The sequence below is a fragment of the Falco cherrug genome, chromosome 3 (assembly GCF_023634085.1).
Source record: "Falco cherrug isolate bFalChe1 chromosome 3, bFalChe1.pri, whole genome shotgun sequence".
Classification (NCBI taxonomy): domain Eukaryota; kingdom Metazoa; phylum Chordata; class Aves; order Falconiformes; family Falconidae; genus Falco; species Falco cherrug.
In genome coordinates, this window is record NC_073699.1 from 103,091,264 (window position 1) to 103,112,674 (window position 21,411).

Below are 21,411 nucleotides of genomic sequence, written 5' to 3' on the forward strand. Positions count from 1 at the left end.
CATACGGACAGTCAGACTAGGGAGCTGATGCCTGACCCTGTCCAAAACAGGTATGCCAGTAAAAGGAACATAGCAAGAATTTTTTAATGGTGAGATTGGGGTGGGGAAGGTATCTCTTCCAGTGATGCACCTAACCTCATGTGCGTTCTTCCCCTTTCCTACAGAAGTTGGTGGGGGTGGTTGTGCTGCATCCTGTCAGGTAGGAGTAGGGCTAGGAAAGGTCAGATTGAGGTGGTACGTGGGTTCATTGGAGGATTAGGTATTTTGTCTCAAAGGTCTCTGTCATTGTCTGAAAAAAAAGTAGTTTTGAAACCTTTTAAATGGCTACTTGAAATTTGTCATCATCCTTGGCCAACTGTATTACAAATTCAGGACTGAGAGTAGGAAATATTCAGTTATTATTTCACTGCTCATCTTTCCCTTTTTCTCTGCACATGCAAGAGCTGTAGAGTAATTTTCTTTGATAGGAACTGTAGACAGTTTGAACCTCCATGGTCAATACTGCACATGACTTCAAAACCAGCCTGAATGTGAGGCTTGAATGCAATACTGAACTGCACTATTCTGATAATTACCTTAATTCAGAATTTAAAGAGCAATAAACATACAGCCACCAAATGAAATTCAACCCAGCAGACCTTAAGTGGAAACTTCATCAGCTGGACAAAGAACCTGTTGTATGTCAAACTTCTGCTGCTAGGGTGATTGATTTCATTTACCCCAAAACATGTATCGTTCTGTTAGCTGTAATAGCGTCAGAAACATTGCAGAATCATTTCTTCTTACCACTGACTGGGTCTTGTTCAAGAATTGATGTCCTTGTCCGTTCCTTGCTATATCTATCCCTACAGTCTCTCTCAAGGGCAGAAATAAAAATGTGAAACAGAGAAACTCATTATTTATAAATGCACTTTTTAGTTTCATTTGATAACTTATGACAAATGAAAAGTAAGGTTAAGTCCTCAGCCATCCAGGTATGGAAGGTGTGGTATCTGGTAATGAATGGTGGAAAGCTGGAAATGTTAGATGAGGGTGTAAAGACGTTAAAGGATCATAACGAAATAAGAAGCTGCTAACTGATCGGCCAAGCTGTTCTGTTGGTGAGCCTGGCAAGAGTGGAAAGAGCTATAGCTCGTTAGATGTTTTCCTATTTTGGATGACCTGCAAGAAGGCATTTCACAAAGTCTTGTAGCAGGTAGACATCTGACAAGTGACTTGTTCCTGGCTGTGTTGGCAGCTCTCCGTAATCACTGCAGGGCTTTTGATTTCTTCTTGTAGTATGGAAGAGTCTCATGTCTTAAAATTTGCTCACGGAAGACTAAACTGAGGCAGATAAAAGACGTTCCTCACGTAGCATCCTGTGTGGAACAGTAGCCAGAAGCAGGCTGCTGGGAAAGAGAATACAACTAGAGTAAGGAGGTGGTAACACTTTCTCATTCTGTCTCTCATGATCTGAGAACTTCCTGAATCAGAGCTGGTTTCTGTGAGTAATCTGCAATGAATTTTCCTTCTTTAAATTTACCTGGTCTCGCCTTGAACCTTTTAGCATTCAAATAGGAAGAAGTTGTACGAGTTACAAATTTTTATGGAGAGCAATTGCCGGTTGTTTCAGTTTTGCTGGCTGTATTTAGGGCTTCTTTGTCTGGGTGCCCATTTCATAGACTCCTGTCGTGTTCCTTATTAGAGTTCAGGTTTATTTAGCCATACCAAGTGTGGAAGCCACACTGACCACCCTTGTTTCCCCTTTTAAATTAATCATAGGTGATTTAAATTAAATGTACATTTAAATTAAATCATAGGTGTTTTTTCTATAGCTATTTTGTCCTGAAGTCTTTCTTTAGTCTTATCTAAAGTTACAATTATGAAGGTATGCAAGGATACAGCAGCGAACGTTTCTTTGACTTCTACAGCTTTTCTGTATCTCTAATTCTGTACATGAATTCTGTGCTAATGGCTAGTTAAAACACAATGCTCCTGTCAAAATTCAAATTCTTTCTTCATGCTGTAATTCAACATAATGCAAAAATGACTACTTCAGTTTGATTGCAGTTTTACTAAGTGGTAGCTGGGAAATTATCTCTTTCAGTGTTTGCGGGGAGCTATTTGGAGTCCCACTGAGGACAACAGGTATTCGGTATGGAACTTCTGAGGGCAAAATACAAATGCTTTTTCATTTGTTGAGACTAATTGCATCGCAAGTCCTATCACGGTATCTTGATTGTGAAAAACAGACCCATTCATTTCCATGAGGTTGCAGCCTTTGACTGAAACACGGGACCTATGTGGTCAGCTCTGTTTATGTGCACCATCCCATTACGTGCCTGCCCGGGACACCTCTGACAAGCTCAGCATGATTTGTTCTTCAATGTACAGCAGTGAGTCCTGATACACATTTTTCCTTGTTGTCCTGGTGTTTTTGGATAAAGTTAATTTTCGGTAGCTGGTGCAATGCTGTGCTTTGGAGGGCAGTGTTGATAAGCCACTGATGGTTTTAGTTGATGCTGGGTGATGTTTATACCAAGTCAAGGACTTCTGGATTTCTCAAGCCCTGCCAGCAAGAAGGTTGGGGGGGCACAGGACTAGGGAGGGGACACGGTCAGGACAGCTGACCCCAGCTGGCCAAAGGGGTATTCCATACCATGGGACGTCATGCTGAGTATATAAAGTGTGTGTGTGTAGGGGGGGTGTTGGCTCAGGGGATGTCACTGCTGGGGGACTGTCTGGGCATCATTCAGCTGGGGTGGGCAGTTATATTCTGCATACTTTCGGGGGTTTTGGTTGGGTTTTTTTCCCCTTCCCTTCCCATTTTATTCCTTTCTCCCTTCTCCCTCCTTTTCATTAAAAATGTTATTTTTGTTGTTATTATTTTATTTTATTCCAATTATTAAATTGTTTAAATCTCAACCCACAAGTTTTGCCTTGTTCCCAATTCTTGTCCCCATCCTGCTGTGGGTGGGGGAGTAAGTGAGCAGCTGCATGGTACCTACTTGCTGGCTGGGGTTAAACCAGGATGCTTGTACACCTATACATCATTTTCAGTTGACCTAGTGATGCAGTGAGAAACTTCACAAATTTCTTTTTAAGAATAGTTGAGCAGAATTTCCTGGTTTTTTTGCAGTATACGATGTTAGGCAGAACTGTAATAATCAAGCAAGCTGAAACACTTTGAATTATGCAGAATATTTGTGGATGATAAAAAGTAGCCAAGGTGTGTTGCTGGGAACAAGCTGTGCAGATCATGGCAAGTCACGAAGTTAAGATTCCTGTTTGGTGCCCAGCCCATCACGGGGGTTGAAGGTAGCAGCCTTCCACTCTGGTCACAGCTGGCTCATCGGCATTGTCCGTGTGGAAGAATTTCAGGGAAGTTGTCCTGTTAGGGTCAGTAATCCGTGAAAAAACCCTAACAGGAATGAAAAAGTTCCATATATCTTTTCAAGTCACATATGACCAGTTCGTGTCCTACTTCTAGCCTTGTAGAAACAGATTCTGAAACCTCTTGTTACATTCCTTAGGGAAGCTTACCACTGGACGTGGTTGTTTTTCGGCATTCCAGTGTAGGTGCCGATGTCCCCGGGGACAGCCATTCCCCAAACAGCTGCACTTATATTTTGACTATATTACTAGCATCTTCCACTGGAAAAACTAGTATTCTTGAATAGGTCCGACTTGAACTTCTATACACTGCTTAATTAGGCTCTCGGGAGGCTGACATAATTACAGAATCTGAATAACCCAGGTACAATAGCAAATCAAACCAGGAATCTAAGCATTATGAAGTTAGGAAAAATATAAACAAAAATTAGGCTGTGGATGTACCCCATCAAAGGCATCTCAGAAATAAGTTACTGTTACAAAGGTGATTGATAATTGCCACAAATTATACTTTTTTGAGCTAGATCAGAGGACTCTTCTTGTGTTTAATTTCTCAATGTTCAAGACTTCATCTCTTAATAGTACTACCAATAACTTTGAATATCGCTATAGCTGCTGATCCTGTTTTACCTTCAGAGATACATTTTCAGTTCTCTAGAACTGAACATTCCTTGGCCTGTCGATATGGAGTACTTCCACTGTTATGTAGCATATCGGGCGTTCACTTCTGCTCGTTAGTACTCCCCCAGTTCTGAGAACTCCTACATGATAGCATGTTGCTCCATTAGAGTGGGCTTGCGGTTGCTGTTGTCTCAAACTTCATCTATTTTAATTGTTAGGTGTATGGCAAATAATTCTTGGAAGAATTCATTCCTTAGATAAGAATCAAAAAATATTTCTTCTTTTTCTTAATGAAAGATAAATCTTACAGAACATCGATGATCTTGACAGAATTTTTACTTCCTGTATGAGTCTTGGTTCATAACTTGTGGTTTGCTTCTTACAACTAATTCCATGTCCTCTTCCTGTTCCCCTCTGATTTTTGACAGAACACCTCTATGCCTTTTAAACAATGGCTTTGCTTCACTTAGCAAGGAACTATAGCTCTTACTCTCTATGTAGGGATCTTTTGAGGTACACACAGAAACGCATTTGTTTAGTTTGAGGTTTCTCTTTTTTGGGAAGAGAGCTTCCTAAGCATCTCACCCTGTGCTTGGTGGTGGTTTCCAAATAGAGATGAAAAATGGACATAGGTTTTGATTATTGACATTATGTAGATTTTGGTGTGTGTTTTGGTAAATCAGTGGTCCCTCCTTTCCTGCAAAATGTTCAGCACAGTCTGTAGTTCAAGCAAATACACTTGATTATCCTACCTTCTAAAGTTTTCTTTGGTTGTAAACAGCACATTTCACAGCTGCTAATGAGTAACAAATCTGTACATGCTCCAAACTGATTATGAGAGATTAAGTCTGTTTACAATCTGTGGGCTGTTATTGCTTGGGAGGAGAAGAGGGGAGGGGAAAAAAGGAAAGTTTAAAATAATCACAGAAGCAATTTCCTGTTGAAGTATTTTTCCATGGGATATGTATTTTGTAAGTATGTGGTAAGACAATGCAAGTGTGCATTTCTTTTTAAAAGTCTGAGTATTTTTCTCTGAAGTTGATACATGTCGCTTGGATTGCAAAATGATGGTGACCATGACTTACTGTATGAGTTACAGATTATTTAAATTGTCATAGAGAACAGGCTATTAATTTTTAGGGGTTAGTGTTCATCACTCACTTTAACTGTTTGGTATAGCAAACTGTTCTGCAGTTTGATATATTCTTTTCCTCAGATATGTTCCTTTTAAAACATTATTGACTGTAGTTCTTTGAGTATCTTTGGGTTTAAGTAATATGAACATCAGTCAGTATTTCACTTTTGGGAAGTTATTTTTGTGTATGTGTACAGACAAAGTACGTGCAATGAATACTATCTTGCAGTAATTGAAACAAGGATGCAGAAATCCTGTAAAAGTTACTCGAACGGCTTGGCATTGTTCTTAACTAGCACTACTTGTGATGTTGATTTACTTATTTGCTGTTCATATTTTTAACAGGAAGACAGTGATCCAGCAGTTCATGAAAGCCTAAGCATAGAAAATACATTATGGGCAAGCACTGTTGTTGCTTCAGGTAAGTGTTGCAATAACAAAGCTGATAATGTAGCTAAAAACATCTGTGGAAGCGTATCTTTATTTTTACAACATGAAATATTAATGGCTTTTAAAAATGTTTTTGTCTTTCATGATTTTAATCTCTTGCTCCTCTGTTGTGTGCTTTCCCATTGGTTTCATCATGCTACTCATAATGTTTTCATATCTTTTTAATCCTCCTTAATAGTTGTGGGGTTTTTTTACTTAATTTTGCTGTTTCAGTAGTGCTGTCCCTTGTACCCCACTAAAGTCACCGAACCTTTTTGTTTTAATTAAAACTTCAGGTTGTAAAGCACTCCATTCAGCTCACAGTGGGTACAGTCCTGAAAAGCAAGGGTGGGTGTGCATGTTAGGAGTTTTGCTTTTATGTTTACTCCATGCTGCGGGTGAGGTTTGCACAAAATCTTAATCAGAAAGTACAGATTTGTTTTACGGTTATGTAATTTTAAGATAATGGTTTCTAAATATTAGTAATGTTTTGTATGTGTCTCAGATACTGTAAGGAGGTCATGTTATCTAAATGCTGTATTCAGGCTTTAGGCCATCGTAGCTTTTCTTTTTTAGGAGCAGAAAATTGTCGTCTTCTGGTTTTGCCCTGTGTAAGAAAACTCAAACGGAGTGTGGCAAGAAGGGCTGTGGCAAGTCTGCACAGAAGCAGAGAGGAATGGTTTCTGAGAATGAGCCTAGGGCTTAGGATAGGGGATAGAACAACTGGAAGCATGAGCCATGAGGAGGAGGGGTATGGAGGTGGCAGGAAGGATGTAAAAAAGGGTCTGCACCTAACCTGTAGGTTGGTCCCTGCTGTAAAGGCTTCTGGCACCAGTCGGGGGGCTGCTGGAGGGCTGGGGGAGAGGGCTGGGGCGGCGTAGGTGGCAGAGGGCTCTGTGAGCCAGCACTCCTTTGCAGAGGCTGACCGCAGTCGTGCTCTTTGGTGCTCAGTGTTGTTTGGGTTGGTTGCACTGGGAAAACACTTGCTCTCAAACTGTTCCATCAAACAGGCAATGGCTAAAATTGTCCTCAGTTTTTTAACGCAAGTAGCCAAGATCTAGAACTGTGTGTAAAAAGATGCTGCTCATGGATTACAAAATTCAGTGCTGTGTACATTTCAGTTTGCTTTTCCACAGATTTATATATGGGGGCAAACTACACTCAGATACACGTTCGCAAAGTCAGTAATTCTGGATCAATAATTTTGACTTTTAATTGAAAACCGTTTATGTTTTCATTTCCCAGGGTACATGATGTGATTTTGTGTAGAAGTGTGGCTAATGTCTGAAGCCTCTCAATCTGCCATCTAAAGTTGGCACTTATGTTAATGGAAATGGTGCTTCTCAAAATTTATGCCTTAGTGTATGTTGGGGTTTTTTGAGGGGTCTTGTGAAGGCTTAATTGTTTATGAAGGACTTAAGTTATGTTGTTAATGATGGCAGCAGAAGAACACAGGAGAGGATAATTCTGTTGTTGGAGCATGGTTTTGAATAGTGGAATAGGACTCTAAGGGGAGACTGGACAACTCGATACAAAATAAAAATACTGGATGGCTCTTCAAGACTGCAGCCCCTTCTGAAGGGAAAAATGACGTGATCAAGTACTTTAAATGGTGTCATGGTGTGCATACAGAAGCTGGTTGAATTAAGATAGCAGAGAGGAATAATTTCCTTCGGTAACTGATTTGTGACATTAATCTTAATCTAAACTTTGGGGTATCATTCATTCCACTTACGTCATCTCATGTATTAACTGCAATTTAGTACTGTGCTAATGTGCTCCTCACACGCAAGTACTGCACTTACCACGCATATACAATTTCTATTTGGATATTGCCTTGTTCCATATGGCATTGTAAATCCAGATCTTATGAATTGCTCAGCACCTCTGTGGAGGTTATTTCACCATTTGACAGGATTAGGCCTTTGATGAAGAGCAGGAGTTATTGCCTTCAGTCCTTTGCTTATCTAATAAGGAATGTATAAGGTCTTAGAGGGGCACTGTGCATATAGTCATGGAGGAGGCCATAAGGCAAAACAATTAAGAGGTGGTTAAGATGTTCTAGATTTGATTGACAACTGATATTTGACTGTTTTCATCTGACTTCCCAGTTGAATGTACATAGTTTATCTTAGCATCAAGTATCCTACCTTATTAAATTTGAATTTTTATAGTGTGATTTTTTTAAAATTAGACTTCATAATTAAATTTCCAGGATTTGTGACAACTGAAAATCTTGTTGATAAGACACTTCTCCCTGGCTAACTGCATTATAGACACCCAGAAACTGCCTTGCTCAAAGCCTGCCAGGGCAGGGTGTCAGCGGTAGATGCTGCAGGCCCTCTGGCATCCCTGGCCTGGCACGGCCTGGCACACGCTGTTGCCGCCTGTGCGGGTCAGTGGGAGATGCTGCCCACACCCCGGCTCTGCAGGCAGGTACCACTCGGGTTCCAGGAGAGCGAAGCACGTGGCAGTCTGAGTGCTGTTCTGCTCTGCAGGTGGCTGCCTCACCTCAGCCATGCTCGTGTCTGCGTGCATTCCCCTTACTGTCTCGATGCACAGTGCTCTTACATGCAGGCATTTTTCACCCCAAAGTATATGATGTCTGTGTGCAAGCCCCATCTTTTGTTACTTTGCCACTTCAATTCAAGAAGGCAGGTTTGTAGCCTGTGCCTGGATGGTGTGGGGTAGAGTTCTGCCCTGCAGCGCTGCCTGTACATCTCCATTTCCCTTCAGACTCTCGGTGTGGCAGCCCTTAAGCCATCCTACCCTGGAAGGCGACTTCCTCCAGTGCACTCCAAGCAGCGTGGACAGTATGTGTTATTCAGCCAAGCAAATGTGTGGTCTGTTGCTCCTGGGACGATGCTATGCCTTGGCGACGCCTCGGGGGTTGATACAGAGCATTCTGGGTCAACCCCACTGTTGCCTTGGCCTGTTACTGACTGATGCTGTCAGTCTCAGGGGTGGAAACAGGGAGCCACATCACAGATGTCCACGAAAGGAATATGTAGCCAAGTTGCAGATACAAAGCCTCACTTAATTTTAAAAAAGGACAGTTGTTGGGTGAAGGGTTCTCCTTCCCATTTTCCTCCTTCCAGCAGTTAAATAGATACTGAATTTCCTGGTATTCCCTTTGACATATAGCACAAACCACATTGCACCAGCTGGGAGAGACACATGCTGTTGCTATTTGTCAAGGTGATACAGAGGTTCAAGGTCAGGTTGGAAAAGTGTTCAGGGAATTATGTGGGGAACACCTTCAGAAAACTCGAGCTCTGGTTGCTGATGTCCTGGCAGTTCTAGAGGAGAGAGACCACAAATCAATCACCTTGCAGATCAGTAACAGTCAATGTAAGTGAATGAAGGTTTCAAGGAATCTTAGCAGCTACCTGTTGAATGCAGGTAACCAAACCTCATGAAAATATCAGAACACTACGATAATGGATTCTACAGCAAAAATAAAAAAAAAGGATGTATTGCAAGTGCAGTACAAGTAACAAGAAAAATATTTGTTATAATTTAGAACTATTTTTCTTTTCTTTTTGTATTTTGGGAACTAATAAATTGGTTCAACAAAATCATGTAGCATCAGACAACTTAAGAATAAACTATTCCATAGCTTTTTTTATATCAACAGATAAAGTTTGGGAGAGTGAGATTCCTCAAATTTATACATTTGGGAGGTGTTTACTATCCTTGGTTTCAGTACATCTCCTTACCCCTTAGAATAACCATAAGCTAAATGGAAAAGAAAAAACCTACCATTTTGTCACACCTAATATATATGTGCAGATGTTCTAGTCTCAGTATTGATAGTTTGGGTAGCTGCTGCTGCCAGATGTGAAGTGTTTTCTGCCACTTGCTGGACAGCCCTGACAGCCCTGGGGACTGTGCACGATGTCCATCCTGACCACAGAAAGTGCAAAGACTAATTTGCCGGGATCACGCTGGAAGCCTCTGCTGGAGTGGAAATCAAAAGCCCCTCAAGTCCAAAGCGTGCGGCCGTCCTTTTGTTACTCTTTAATAAGTGAGATAGCAAAAAATATTCTGAGTTTTTTCACTTAGAGGCAACATCCCAGTGAGTTTCAGATACGTAGCGGTGAGGTATGGAGTCTGTGCACCATTCTTAGTATCTGTGTTATTTCTGTGGAGTTAGTAGTAGAGCCTGAAGGGGGAAGGAAGGTGTGGTTAGTGAAACCCTGAAAAAATGCTATCGCTGACGGAACAGTTTTAAGTACGAAGAAATAATTTAAACCACCAAGTATCTGAAAACCTCTTAATTTATTTTTTTTGGTTTATATTTTATTTTTATTTCATAAATAAAATAAAAAAATAGTTTATCTTTAATTAAATTTCTTCTCTTCTTGATCGTTTGTGTTTGTGACATCACTGATTTGCTTTCAGAAAGGGAGAGGAAAACGTCAGCCATTGCATTTTAAAAAGCCTCAGAAGGTCCCCTACAGTATGGGTGTATCTGTCTGCTCCCCATTTACTGTAATCATCAGTGTGGTTCAAACTCTAAACAAGATAATGCAGTTTTGAGACCCCTGCTGAGATATCTATTAAGAGGACATTTGTATTAATGGAATTTTCATTTCGGCAGGTGTCAGTCTTGAAAAGTCACTTTAGATAAAATCAGGACAATTTGTATAACTGCACAGCTGTAAAAGGCACTGTTTTGTGCCAAGTCCTACATGTGATTTTAATTAATTAGAGCGCTCTGTTTTTACATAGCTTACATCGTGCGTGGGAGATACTACAAATTAATATGATCACAGCCCGGATTCAGAGTATGCCAGATTGTGTGTGTTAACTCTGCACAGGTCCTCTTGTAGCTCTTTTCCAGCTCACATGTTTATTCTGGTGGTATCTCCTGTAACTTCTCTCTCCTTTGTTAACCACTTTGCCCTTGCTTATCAGTGGTTGCCCAGTTTACACAGGAGCCAGTTTTCAGAGAGGCCCATACATAAAAATACTTGAGTCGTTGCTTTTAACAAGCCTGAGGTCGCCGTCTGGCCATGCTTCCCAGAGCCCCCACGTTGGATTCGGGTCTGGCTACTGTGACCACAGTGACGTTCATTGCAAGTATGCGTCGTGTGAGTCTTTCTTCCCAGCTGGCATCAAGCTTAGATTTGCTGAGGGTAACGAGAGGTAATGGTGGGTAAAACCCCCTCCAGAGCACCAGAACTGTCCCTGCTGCAACAGCTGTGGGACAGCACTGCAGTTGGGCTCGGAGTGTTCTGCATTGATGGAACTCAGGTCTGAGGAGCCCTCGAATCAGCAGTGATGCTTTGCTGGTAACTAGCAGCCCCAGAAGTTTAAAATCAAAGATCTATGCCTCAGCAAAAGAAGCAGCTCAGATCTAGGCAAAACTATGATCAAAATGCAGTAGTCGGAATGGACGTTACCTGACTTTCACCTCTGAAGCCAGCTTTTCAGGGAGCAAAATACAAGACAGCTTGTTTCCCTGAGCTGCGACAGCCAGGCAGGCGATGCCAAGTGGAGAGGTGCCAGCTGGAAGGGAGAAGTCCAGGTCTGCCCGAGCTGACCCGACCCGTGGGGCTGCTGAGGCTGGGGGTGCAGGAGGGGGTTCCTGCAGGGCATCGGCCAGTGCGTTCTGGCCGCTGGGTAGGGCTCGACTCAGAGCATCGCTCCAAAGTGAAGGGCCCCAAAGGGATGTAGGCATCAGCTGGACACCAGCAGAGAGCGGTCAGACGTGATGGATCAATGACTGTTCTTTTATGAAAGTCAGGAGGAATTTTGGGGTGTGTTGGGGGTGTGTTACTAATACCCTAATCTGCACATTGCACTGCACTGCAGTGAAACAGCAGAGGCTGGCTTTGGGAAAAATGTTATGTCAAGGGAAGTCTTCAGAAAAAGCTTTCGTATGGAGAGGAAAATAATACAAAAACTAATTTTTAATTGTCCAGATGTAATGTAGAATCACTTTTTCGTGTGTGGATGCAAAGTTTTCACTTGCATTCTCATTTTGGACTAAATGAAACTTCTTTTCTGTAATGCCAACATCGCTAACTGCCATCCTCTTTTTTTCTTTGTGTGCGCCTTCCGTTTCTCATGACCTGTTTAGACCTCACGGGTGGTGGTGGCAGATCTTGCACATGGTCCTGATTGCCAGTGACTTAATGTCAGACAAATGTGTAATACTTCTACAGTTTTACAATTTTCTGAGCAGGGTGTTCCGGACAAGTTATGTTAATTATTTCTTTATAGTGTTAAGACAACATAAAATACCACATTATCAGCTGTGCTGCCATAAAGCCATTTCAGGTCACTTGAAAAAGTAATAGAAATAAGGGTTTTGTCCTGTGCTAGAAAATACAATAGTGTCTTATTAATAAAAACTTGAATTTAAATTTAATATAAAAAATTTAGTGATGCTGAAGCCCAGTTTTCCCATACTATTCAGTAAAAATTGACTGAAAGATAATTGGAACTGGCAAATCATTTTTATAAGTTAATGAACAGGATAATATTTTTGTATGGGATTCTATCAGAGTAGTTAATTGGGTGAACTAGTTTTTACATCATTATAAATGACTGGCAATTTGTATGGTGCATTCAGCACCATTGTACTCGTTTTGTATTCCTCGAAGTTATCCACACTCCGTGTAAACTTCTTAAAACAGTTGGAGACAATTTTATGTCCAAATGTAAGTTCTTAACCAGTTACATTGAAAGTATTGTTTTCTTAAAAAGGAGTAAAGCATGTTGTCATGTTTATGGATATTAATTAAAGAAGTTGTAATGAACCTTCATAGTCAATTCTGAAAAACAACACTGATACTATGTATGTTACGTAAATGGGCTTTTTAATACAATGGATGTGTTTGAGGGACTGTAAATTACTGCAAGTTTTAATTCAGACAAATCTTGTCTGAACTACTTGAGACATCTGTTTTACTTTTTGTTTGTTTGCTTTTCAGGAACTGTAATTGGTGTTGTCATTTACACAGGCAAGGAGACTCGAAGTGTAATGAACACGTCCAATCCAAAGAATAAGGTAAGTTAGCCTCATTGGGGCATTTCCTACTTGGTTCTCATGAAAATAGCTGTACCTAAACCCAAAAATCTTGCTCTGTTGTGTGTGTTGAACTGGCTTGACCTTTGGTATGAGAAGTGAATTGTGCCTTAGTCTCTTTTTGGAAGTAAAATTATTCTTCCTTTAGCTTGGAGTGTTACAGGTACTAATGGAAATACTTGTCTTCAAAGTATAAACGTGCATCTTCAGACTGTCGTGCTTCTGTCTCACAGCTAAATATCCATTCCCACTTCACTTCTCTCTGATTATTTTACTGTAAAGTGTTTGGCCAAAGCTACACAGTAGTTGTAAGGGATGTCTATGACAGACTACTGAAATTTACTCGGGCTCCCAGAGAAGCAGAGCAAGATAACTGAGGTGCACTCAGTACCCAGAATGCTCTTCCAGGGATTTTTGTAAGCGATGAAAACATTCTCAAGAGATTTGTCTGTTGAAAAGATACCAGAAGTTTGAGTGCTTCCCTTTGTACAAGGTTCTTTCAGTTCAAAACAAAGCAAATAGCTCTTCATTTCGTTGGTAATGTTTCTAATGTGAGTTGGGGAGGGCCTTCAATTATCAAGAAATGAAACTTCAGTTGTAGGCTGTATCTTACAACCTAGACCTGTGTTTAGTAGGAAGATAATTATATTAAGAAAGGAAAAAAATCTTGCAAGAGGTTTAGAAAACAGTCAATTGTGACAGGTTGCCATTTTCACGCCATTCATAATAAGTTGCTCTGAGTAGGATCATCAGGAATGAAATGATAATACAAATTGCTTGAAGCAGTTACTGCAGTCCCCTGAGTGTATTGATTTGTGTTTCTAATAAAGAGATGCTTTTAAATGTCTCATTGACAGAGACAGGTGATGTGTACCATTATGTGGATTAAAGATGGCCTTTTATTATTTTAATCTTTGTAACATACTTTTTTAAAATAAGAGTAAAATGTAACCAGAATGTTCATGGTGCGTGATTATTTTCTGTTCCATCTGATACAAAGATGAGCCCTTTACAAACAGAATCTTTCTCGTAAGAATTCTGAACAGCTTATGACTAATAAATAATTCTCATAGGTGTTTAGAATGAAATTATTTAATATATTAGATTGATAGAGTAATATGCGTAAATGTAACACACTATCCAAATTCAACAGATTCTGGGGGTGTATTGGATAAGGGCTTCTTAAATTATTTTTTTATTTATGAGTATTTCACACAGAAACTATGATAAAGGGTGAAAACATTTGTGGCTAATATTTCCTTCATGTCTTCAAAATTACTATTATTAGTTTCTCCAAATTTTCATCAGCAAAAGATTAAGTAGCAGATAAAACTACAAAAAATAGATCCAGCAGTGTGTTGACAAGCTGCAGCATGGTTTCTACTCTTATGGCAATACGTGTACCACCTTTGCTTGCATGAGTGTTACAGCTGCTAACAATTAAATGTGTTGTTCTTTGAGACAAGCTGGGAACCTAAATAAACTTAATCATTTTCATGAAGCACTAAGAAGCAAAATATTACATGTATACATGCACATGCATAAACTAACAGCCACATCCAAATAATACTATCTGGCATATATTGCACTGTCAGTATATGAACACTATCACAAACTGTCAGGGTCGGAAGGGACCTTTAGAGACCATCTGGTCTAAGGCTCTGCTGGAGCAGGGTCACCTCGAGCAGGTTGCTTGGAGTCGCGTCCAGACAGGTTTGAATGTCTCCAGAGGAGCCTCTGCAGCCTCTCTGGCCAGCCTGTCCTAGTGATGGAGCACTGGGCTCCAGGGAAAGAAGTTCTTCCTCCTCTTCAGGTGGAACTTCTTGTGTTGCAGTTTGTACCCATTGCCCCTTGTCCTGTCACTGGGCACCACTGGAAAGAGCCCGGCCCCGTCCTCCTGACACCTCAGGTATTTGTAGGCATTGATGGGATCCCCTCTCAGCCTCCTCTTCTCCAGGCTGAACAGCCCCAGCTCCCTCAGCCCTTCCCCCTCAGGAAGATGCTCCAGCCCCTCATCACCTTCACAGCCTCAGCTGGACCCTCCCCAGTAGCTCCCTGTCTCCTGAACCGGGGCACCCAGCACTGGACCCAGCACTCCAGATGTGCCTCACCAGGGCAGAGCAGAGGGGCAGCATCCCCTCCCTCGACCTGCTGGCCACGCTTCTCCTCACGTCCCCCAGGGTCCCACTGGCCCCTTGGCCACCAGGTCACGCTGCTGGCCCAGGGGCAACGTGCTGCCCCCCAGCCCTCCCAGGCCCTTCCCCGCAGAGCTGCCCCCCAGCAGGCCAGCCCAGCCCGTGCTGGTGCGTGGGGCTGTCCCTGCCCAGGGGCAGGACCCGACACCGACCGTGGTTGGACTCCATGGGGCTCCTCTGCCGACCCCCCAGCCTGCTGGGCCACCAGCCGCTCCTCGGTTCGGTACCACCAGCAAACGTGCCAGGGGCCGGTCTGCACCTCAGCCTCATCGCCGGTAAGCTGCACGGGCTGGACCAGCACGGACCCTGGGGAACGCCACCAGCCACGGGCCTCCGGCCAGGCTCTGCGCCGCTGATCGCAGCCCTCTGAGCTCCACCGTTCAGCCAGCTGTCAAACCACCTCACTGTCCGCTCATCTGACCCGCCCTTCCTGAGCTTACTGGGGAGGGTGTTGTGGGAGACAATGCCAAAAGCCTTGCTGAGGTCAAGGTAGACAACAACCCCCACCGCTCTCCCCTCGCCTACCCAGCCAGTCATTCCATCACAGAAGGCTGTCAGGTTGGCCAGGCATGATTTCCTCTTGGTGAATCCATGTTGACTGTTCCTGATGATCTTCTTATCCTCCACGTGCTTTGAGATGACCTCCAGGATTAGCTATTCCATCACTATCTAAAATAATTAGCTCAGGAGCAATTCAGGGGAGGTTTAGACTGGACATGAAGAAGCATTTCTTTACCAAGAGGGTGCTCAAACCCTGGAACAAGCTTTTTGGAGAGGTGATCGATGCACTGTGCCGGTCAGTGTTTGAGGTGTTTGGACAGTGCTCTTAATAACATGCTTTAACTGTTGGTCAGGTGGTTGGACTAGATGATCATTGTATGTATTTTCCAACTGAAATAGTCTATTCTAATTAGAAATCATGCTTTTAAATAGCATGTTATCTGGCACTAATAAAACCAGGTAATGTTTGTGGAAGTAAACTGTACTCATTCATTGTCCAAAGGCCTTTCAAGGAGTCATTGACCCATTAAGATGTTCAGTGTTCTGAATATGTATATTCATTTGTTCCATGGAGGTGCTTAGTTCTTTGTACCATAGTTAGCTGATGGGTATCTACTAAATATAAAAAATAAGGCTTAATATAGTATATGTAAAGTTACCAGCTTTAAATGCCTCTGCCTTGGTAGTTGCTGTATAGAATATTTCTAAAATTTAAAAATTAATCTTACACTGAGCAGGTGAAGACTTTCTCTAGAGCCTATTTTCTACATCAAGTGCATCAACGCTGTGTCAGCTGTCACATTATTCTGTAAATGTGTAAATGAGTCCTGTGTGTACCAATTGCCCAACAATAATATTGGCATGAGATTTTTCTCTCTGTGGACTGAACATCCTTGTTTAAAGCAGTAGCTAACAAGTAACATGACCATAAGGGTGGGTTTGGAAACTGAAAGCAGAAAAACACTTAAGGCTGTTACAGATGAGTAAGTGACAAAATGCGGTACTGCAGCATGAAAAGTGGTTGTCAATGTTTTTTAACATGTAGTTTTAACTCCACCTGTTGTGGAGTTAGCTTCTCGCTGGCTGTGCATCTCCAGCCGCGGGGCGAGGTTGGTTTGCGTCCGTCCCGTAGGGCCTGCAGGTGGTAGGTACTCTGTGTAGCTGGCCTTGCGACAGGTGGACAGGCACTACTTGGGTTGTTCCTGCTCAGTGTACTTGGCAGGGGGGATCTTCCCGTGTTTTCTCAAGCTTGACAATAAGGGTTACCTGTTGGATAGGGTTTGTAGCATTGGAGCCCAAAGGAGGGCAAAGGGAGTCTGAAACTGTCCTTGAAATTAGAAGATACGTTATAGTTGAGGGATGAAAGATTTGAACATTTAATAAAAAATAAATCTGCACCTAACTGTTCTGGAAACAGAATTGAAATTAAATTAATTGTGATATTGCTGCAAACTGGAGAGGAGGTAAGCCTGCCCTTCTTCTGCTTTAGGGAAGAACTGTGCCAAGTACTATTTGGAACTGGTTTTAAGCAGCACGCTGTCTCTCTTGCTCTTTAAAAACAATAATAATATTCTAGAGATTATCCTGTAAAATGTGTTGATGTGCTGTGTTGGGAGTATGGTTCAGCGATGCTTGTGTCTTCAGGCCTTGGGAGAAGGCAAACACTGAGATGTGTCCTTTTCAATTTATGTTGCCAAACTGAAACTCCTGTGTCCAGAAATAAGCCAGAAATACACAGGCTTGACTTTTTTATCGTTCCTCTCTTCACTGAAATACAGGTAGGTGCTTCAGTTGTATTTCTTGCTGGAGTATAACGTTACTGCTGTACTTCGTGCTATAAACTGGGCCTTTCCAATGGCAAATGTTTAGGTTTTCTGCTTTTTTGACTAAACCAGTATTAAAATTCAGAGACGCAGACTGCTCTACAAACACTGAGCAGGAGACTAAAACTGAAGTAAGTTTGAGCAAACTTACACATGGAGAAGCTGTGAAATATATGCAACTGCTCACGCATGTGGTTTATCTGTGTGTTAAACTTAGAAGGATTTATTGTGTTTGCTGAAGTATTTAGTCATTCAAGCAACAATTTCTTAACTTAAAGTCAACACTTGGTTGTTTTATTACAATTATAAAAATTGTTTCATTGCCTAAGGATGCAGACACGGTCTGAAAAACACAAAGATAGAAGAGAATTTTCTTAATGGATCAATTCAATATGTTTTTAATTCCGAACAATATAAAGAAAAAATATTTCTGAAAAGGTTTAATTTCAGTCTAAAATGATGTATGGTCTTTGCTTTAGATAAATGTAGAAATGGGAACATCAACGTTATTATAGTGTAATGACTGTCTGTATTTTACCTCATTGGCAGTCACATCAGCCTACTCAGGAATGCAGTTCCAGCCTTAAAAAAAAAACCAGATTGAATTGTGCTCCTCACAATGCTGTAATCAGTAATCAATCCTATTTGGATAGATATTCTTAAACCTTGGCTTTCTGGATGAAGTTGGACTTGTCAATGCTAAAGGTCATTTATAGGTGTTAATTAACCAAGAGGGAAATTAACAAACTAAGGTTATTTATTTATTTTGCCTGGCATTTTGCAGTATTCTCATTCTTGCCTAGTTAAAGTGCGTAATAGGGGGTTTTTGTCATCTGAATTTAGAATTCTCTTGCAGTTCTGGTCTTCATAGAAAGCAAGATTGTTAGCACAGCTCTTCTGCAAATGTCACCCATTTCTATCAGTGGCAACAGATTTTGGGGGTAAAGTGAAAAAACCACAATGTGCTTGGAGGGAGACAGAAATAAATACAAGGCAGTGTATTTTGTGTGCTAAGATTGAGACATTAAAATTACTTGGACCATGCAGTATATATAGATATACACTTAGAATGTACATAATGCATCAAAATGAGTATGAATTATCTGAAATAGAACTTCTGAGAAATCACTAGCCTCTGTGGAGGAGCTGTGGCATGTAATCTGCCTAGTGTGCTTCAGATTAGGACAGAAATAGTTTTTATGTTGCTAATCCTTACAATCAGCATTGAAAACACTTGGGGGTTTTTTGTCTTATATTATTGAATTCTACATCTGCCATTACATTTTAACATCAGAAGTAAAACTTCATAGTAACCATGCAGTGTTCATCGAAATAGTAATGCTGGTTTTTCCCTAATCCTTAACTAGTCTGAAGTCAGATACGACATGTCTTGTGGTTGGTGATTTGCTGATTTTGTAAATGTTGGTTGGTTGGTTGTTTCTAAACTAAAATCTAAGAACTGGTATTTTTGTGTGTGTGTGTGTTGCCCATGGTTATTTGAAAATGACCTCACTGGTGAGCCTTGAAGTAACGAAAAAATATTTATATTCTGGTAAACTGAGATACCTCCCTCTCTCCTCCCATAAAACTTCTCTTCCTGGTGTTTTGTGACCAAACTCCTCTGCGTTTAAAAGGCTTCTCTATGCTTGTCCTTCTCTCTCACCCACTCTATGAGAAGAATTTTTGAAAAATATTTCCTAAAAAGGGACACCCCCACATCCACTTCTTTATTTGGAGTGAAATAGAGTGGCTGGAGCACATCCACGTGTTCCCAGGAACTCGTATTATGTCCCCGTTTACCCGTGCAGCACAGCATCCTCAGTACCCCAAATACACGCTTCTCCTGCACTGACAGGCTCTTTCGAACATCCTTAAATCTGGTTGCCACCATCTTGTAGTTCATTAGTAAGCCATGCGTAGCTGTGCCACCTCCAGGGGTGGCATGCCCCAGTCGGACGTGCCTTTCTGTTCCCGAGTACCTGTGCTAACGTTAGCAGCTGCTGCACTGTGCCGCCGGCCGCCTCCACAGGAGTGGCATCCCATCGTGAGCCTGCATGCGGCCCAGGGCGAGGGAAGGACATGCTCCGTGAGACGCCCCGGTCACACAAACAAGAATCTGCTGTTACCCAGAGCTTCAGAAAGGCAGTGGATGTGTCCTGCTGCTGCGCTGTTATGAGAGGGGCCAGTAACTTCACTTGCATGTTTTTCTTATTAAATTGATAATTTGATGTTTATAATCTATTTCAGAAGAATGGCTTTCTATGGCTCTGTGGCCTGTAGGGCCTCGGATAAAAGCAGGACCTTGAAAACTGTTATGTAGCTCTTAATGACAAATTTCATGGATTCAAAGAAGAAAAGGGTTTATAGCACTTTTTATTGGAGTATGGTCTGCTGTGCATAATCCTCCCAAAAACTCCTCTTTGTGTGGAATGAAATTGAGAAAGCTGTCACCTACAGGTAGTAAGTAGTCCCCAAACTTAGTTTGTCCCCTGTACCCAGAGCTCCTGTCCCAGGAAGTGCTTAACCACCAGCTCCCCTTGAAGTACGCAGATCCCTCCTGGTGGGTAGGAGAATTGTTGGGATGAGGCCAGGAAGAAATACAAGTGATGTGGTATTGGTGCTTTTCTCTCCATGTGCTCTCATCTCTGAGCGAGGGAAGGAAAGCAGCAAAAGATGGAAAATAGAGTAGCATCTCCCAAGGACCAGAATGTCTCCAGCAGTTCGAACAGTCGTAGGTAAAGGAAGTGGACACAAGCAGTCTTTCCCAAAAAGTTGGGAAAGAAAGGGCTAAACAGCAGAGGAGCTGCCCTTGTTCTTCCAAAACTGGGATCAGAATATAGGAACACTGATGCTTGGGAATGGCCAGCTGTGTTTTGGCAAACCAAAAGCAAAATTTGTGTCCTCTCTGAGACAGAAAGAATATCCACCTACTGTCGTTACCAGGAACTCCGTTCACTGAAATAGCAAAAGTGTGGAAGTAGTGATTTCAACCCTCAGATGACTAGTATGGAAAAAGGATAGTTCCACATAAAGGAACTGAGGTTTTCAGTTTTCTTTCATATATAGAAAACTGGAAGAATACTAGATTTATACCAGTGTATTAGAACACTGAGAAAACAGTAAGACTGAAAGTATTGATTGACTTCTTTGCATATGCAGACTGCTGCCTCCAGTGCCGCTCATCACTTGCGGGACTTCACTTCCTCGCCTGTGTTGCTCCTCACTGCTTGGTCACCGTTCGGAGTTAACCGTGCCATTGGCAAAGCGTGACTGCTGGGAGGCGGAGAGGGTGGGGGCAAGGGGCACTGCGCCTGCTAGGCCTTGAAGCGTCCTCAAGCTGCACCGCCTTCGCCCCACTCTGCGCTCTGCGGGGCTCCACGTGAGCTGTGCTGGGGCCACCGCGGTGCTGGGGCCGTGGAAGCAGGCTGTTACCTGCTTGCCTGCGTTAGGGTTACGCTCCGTGTAGCCGGAGCTTGTTAATAAGAACAATGTACCATGTTTGGTGCTGATTTTTTTTTTTTGGGGGGGGGGGGGGGCGGTTCTTACTGCATGGCTTTTCTTGGAAGTCTCAAACCTTTAATTTCATTGTTGAATTGCTCCACATGCTTTCCTTTGTACAGACACACTCAGACATTCCTGAAACTTTCAGTTCTAAAAGCTTTGATTCTGCAGCTATGTAGAAAGCCAGGTGTTCTTAATATCTTTATTTAACAACTCTTAGTGATTATTAGAAATGCCTATATAATTTTTCTTTTTGATAATTTCCCATAATTTGTACAATTCTTTTCCTATTTTTCCAAATTTGCTCAACTTTTCCCAATACGGAAAGGAATTCTATAAGGAGGAACAGAGGGATTACTTTTTGTGGTGTGCATGTTCAAAGTATATTAATTTTTTTTGAATTATTATGAAAAAGGGATGTCTTAAGTGTCAGAAGCTGGGATCTTCCTGAGACCTGCACAGCAATCTTGAAATAGACACTCGTCTGATGCTCACGTCTCACTGGGATGCCCTACAGGCGTTGTGGTTCGGCTGGCCATAGCCACCCTTTCGTGTAGGAGCGAGCACAGAGAAACAGGTCTTCCGTGTGTTTGCATGTATGAGACTCTCTACGCAGCTGAAGTCTGATGAGTTTCTGTAAGTACTGGAGGCTCAGTAACCATCATGATTCACATGACCTGAAAAGCTCTATACATATCAGGACATAGTTTTTGTTTTGATATAGGCTGAACATAGTGATCATATCTAAGATAACTTGCCTGGTTCTGTTTGCACCCCTTGAAGTAGCAAGCCTGA

General features: G+C 42.0%; 1 protein-coding gene across 3 annotated transcripts in view; it reads left to right on the forward strand.

Annotated features, from left to right (window-relative positions):
* The window catches only part of ATP9B (ATPase phospholipid transporting 9B (putative)), a 167,893-nt gene that overhangs the window by 79,627 nt on the left and 66,855 nt on the right, over positions 1-21,411 (forward strand). For all 3 annotated transcript variants that reach the window (XM_055703596.1, XM_055703593.1, XM_055703595.1), the window contains 2 exons: positions 5,474-5,549; positions 12,502-12,578. In XM_055703596.1, coding sequence (XP_055559571.1) covers positions 5,474-5,549; positions 12,502-12,578 — 153 coding nt within the window. The remainder of the gene's footprint in view (positions 1-5,473; positions 5,550-12,501; positions 12,579-21,411) is intronic.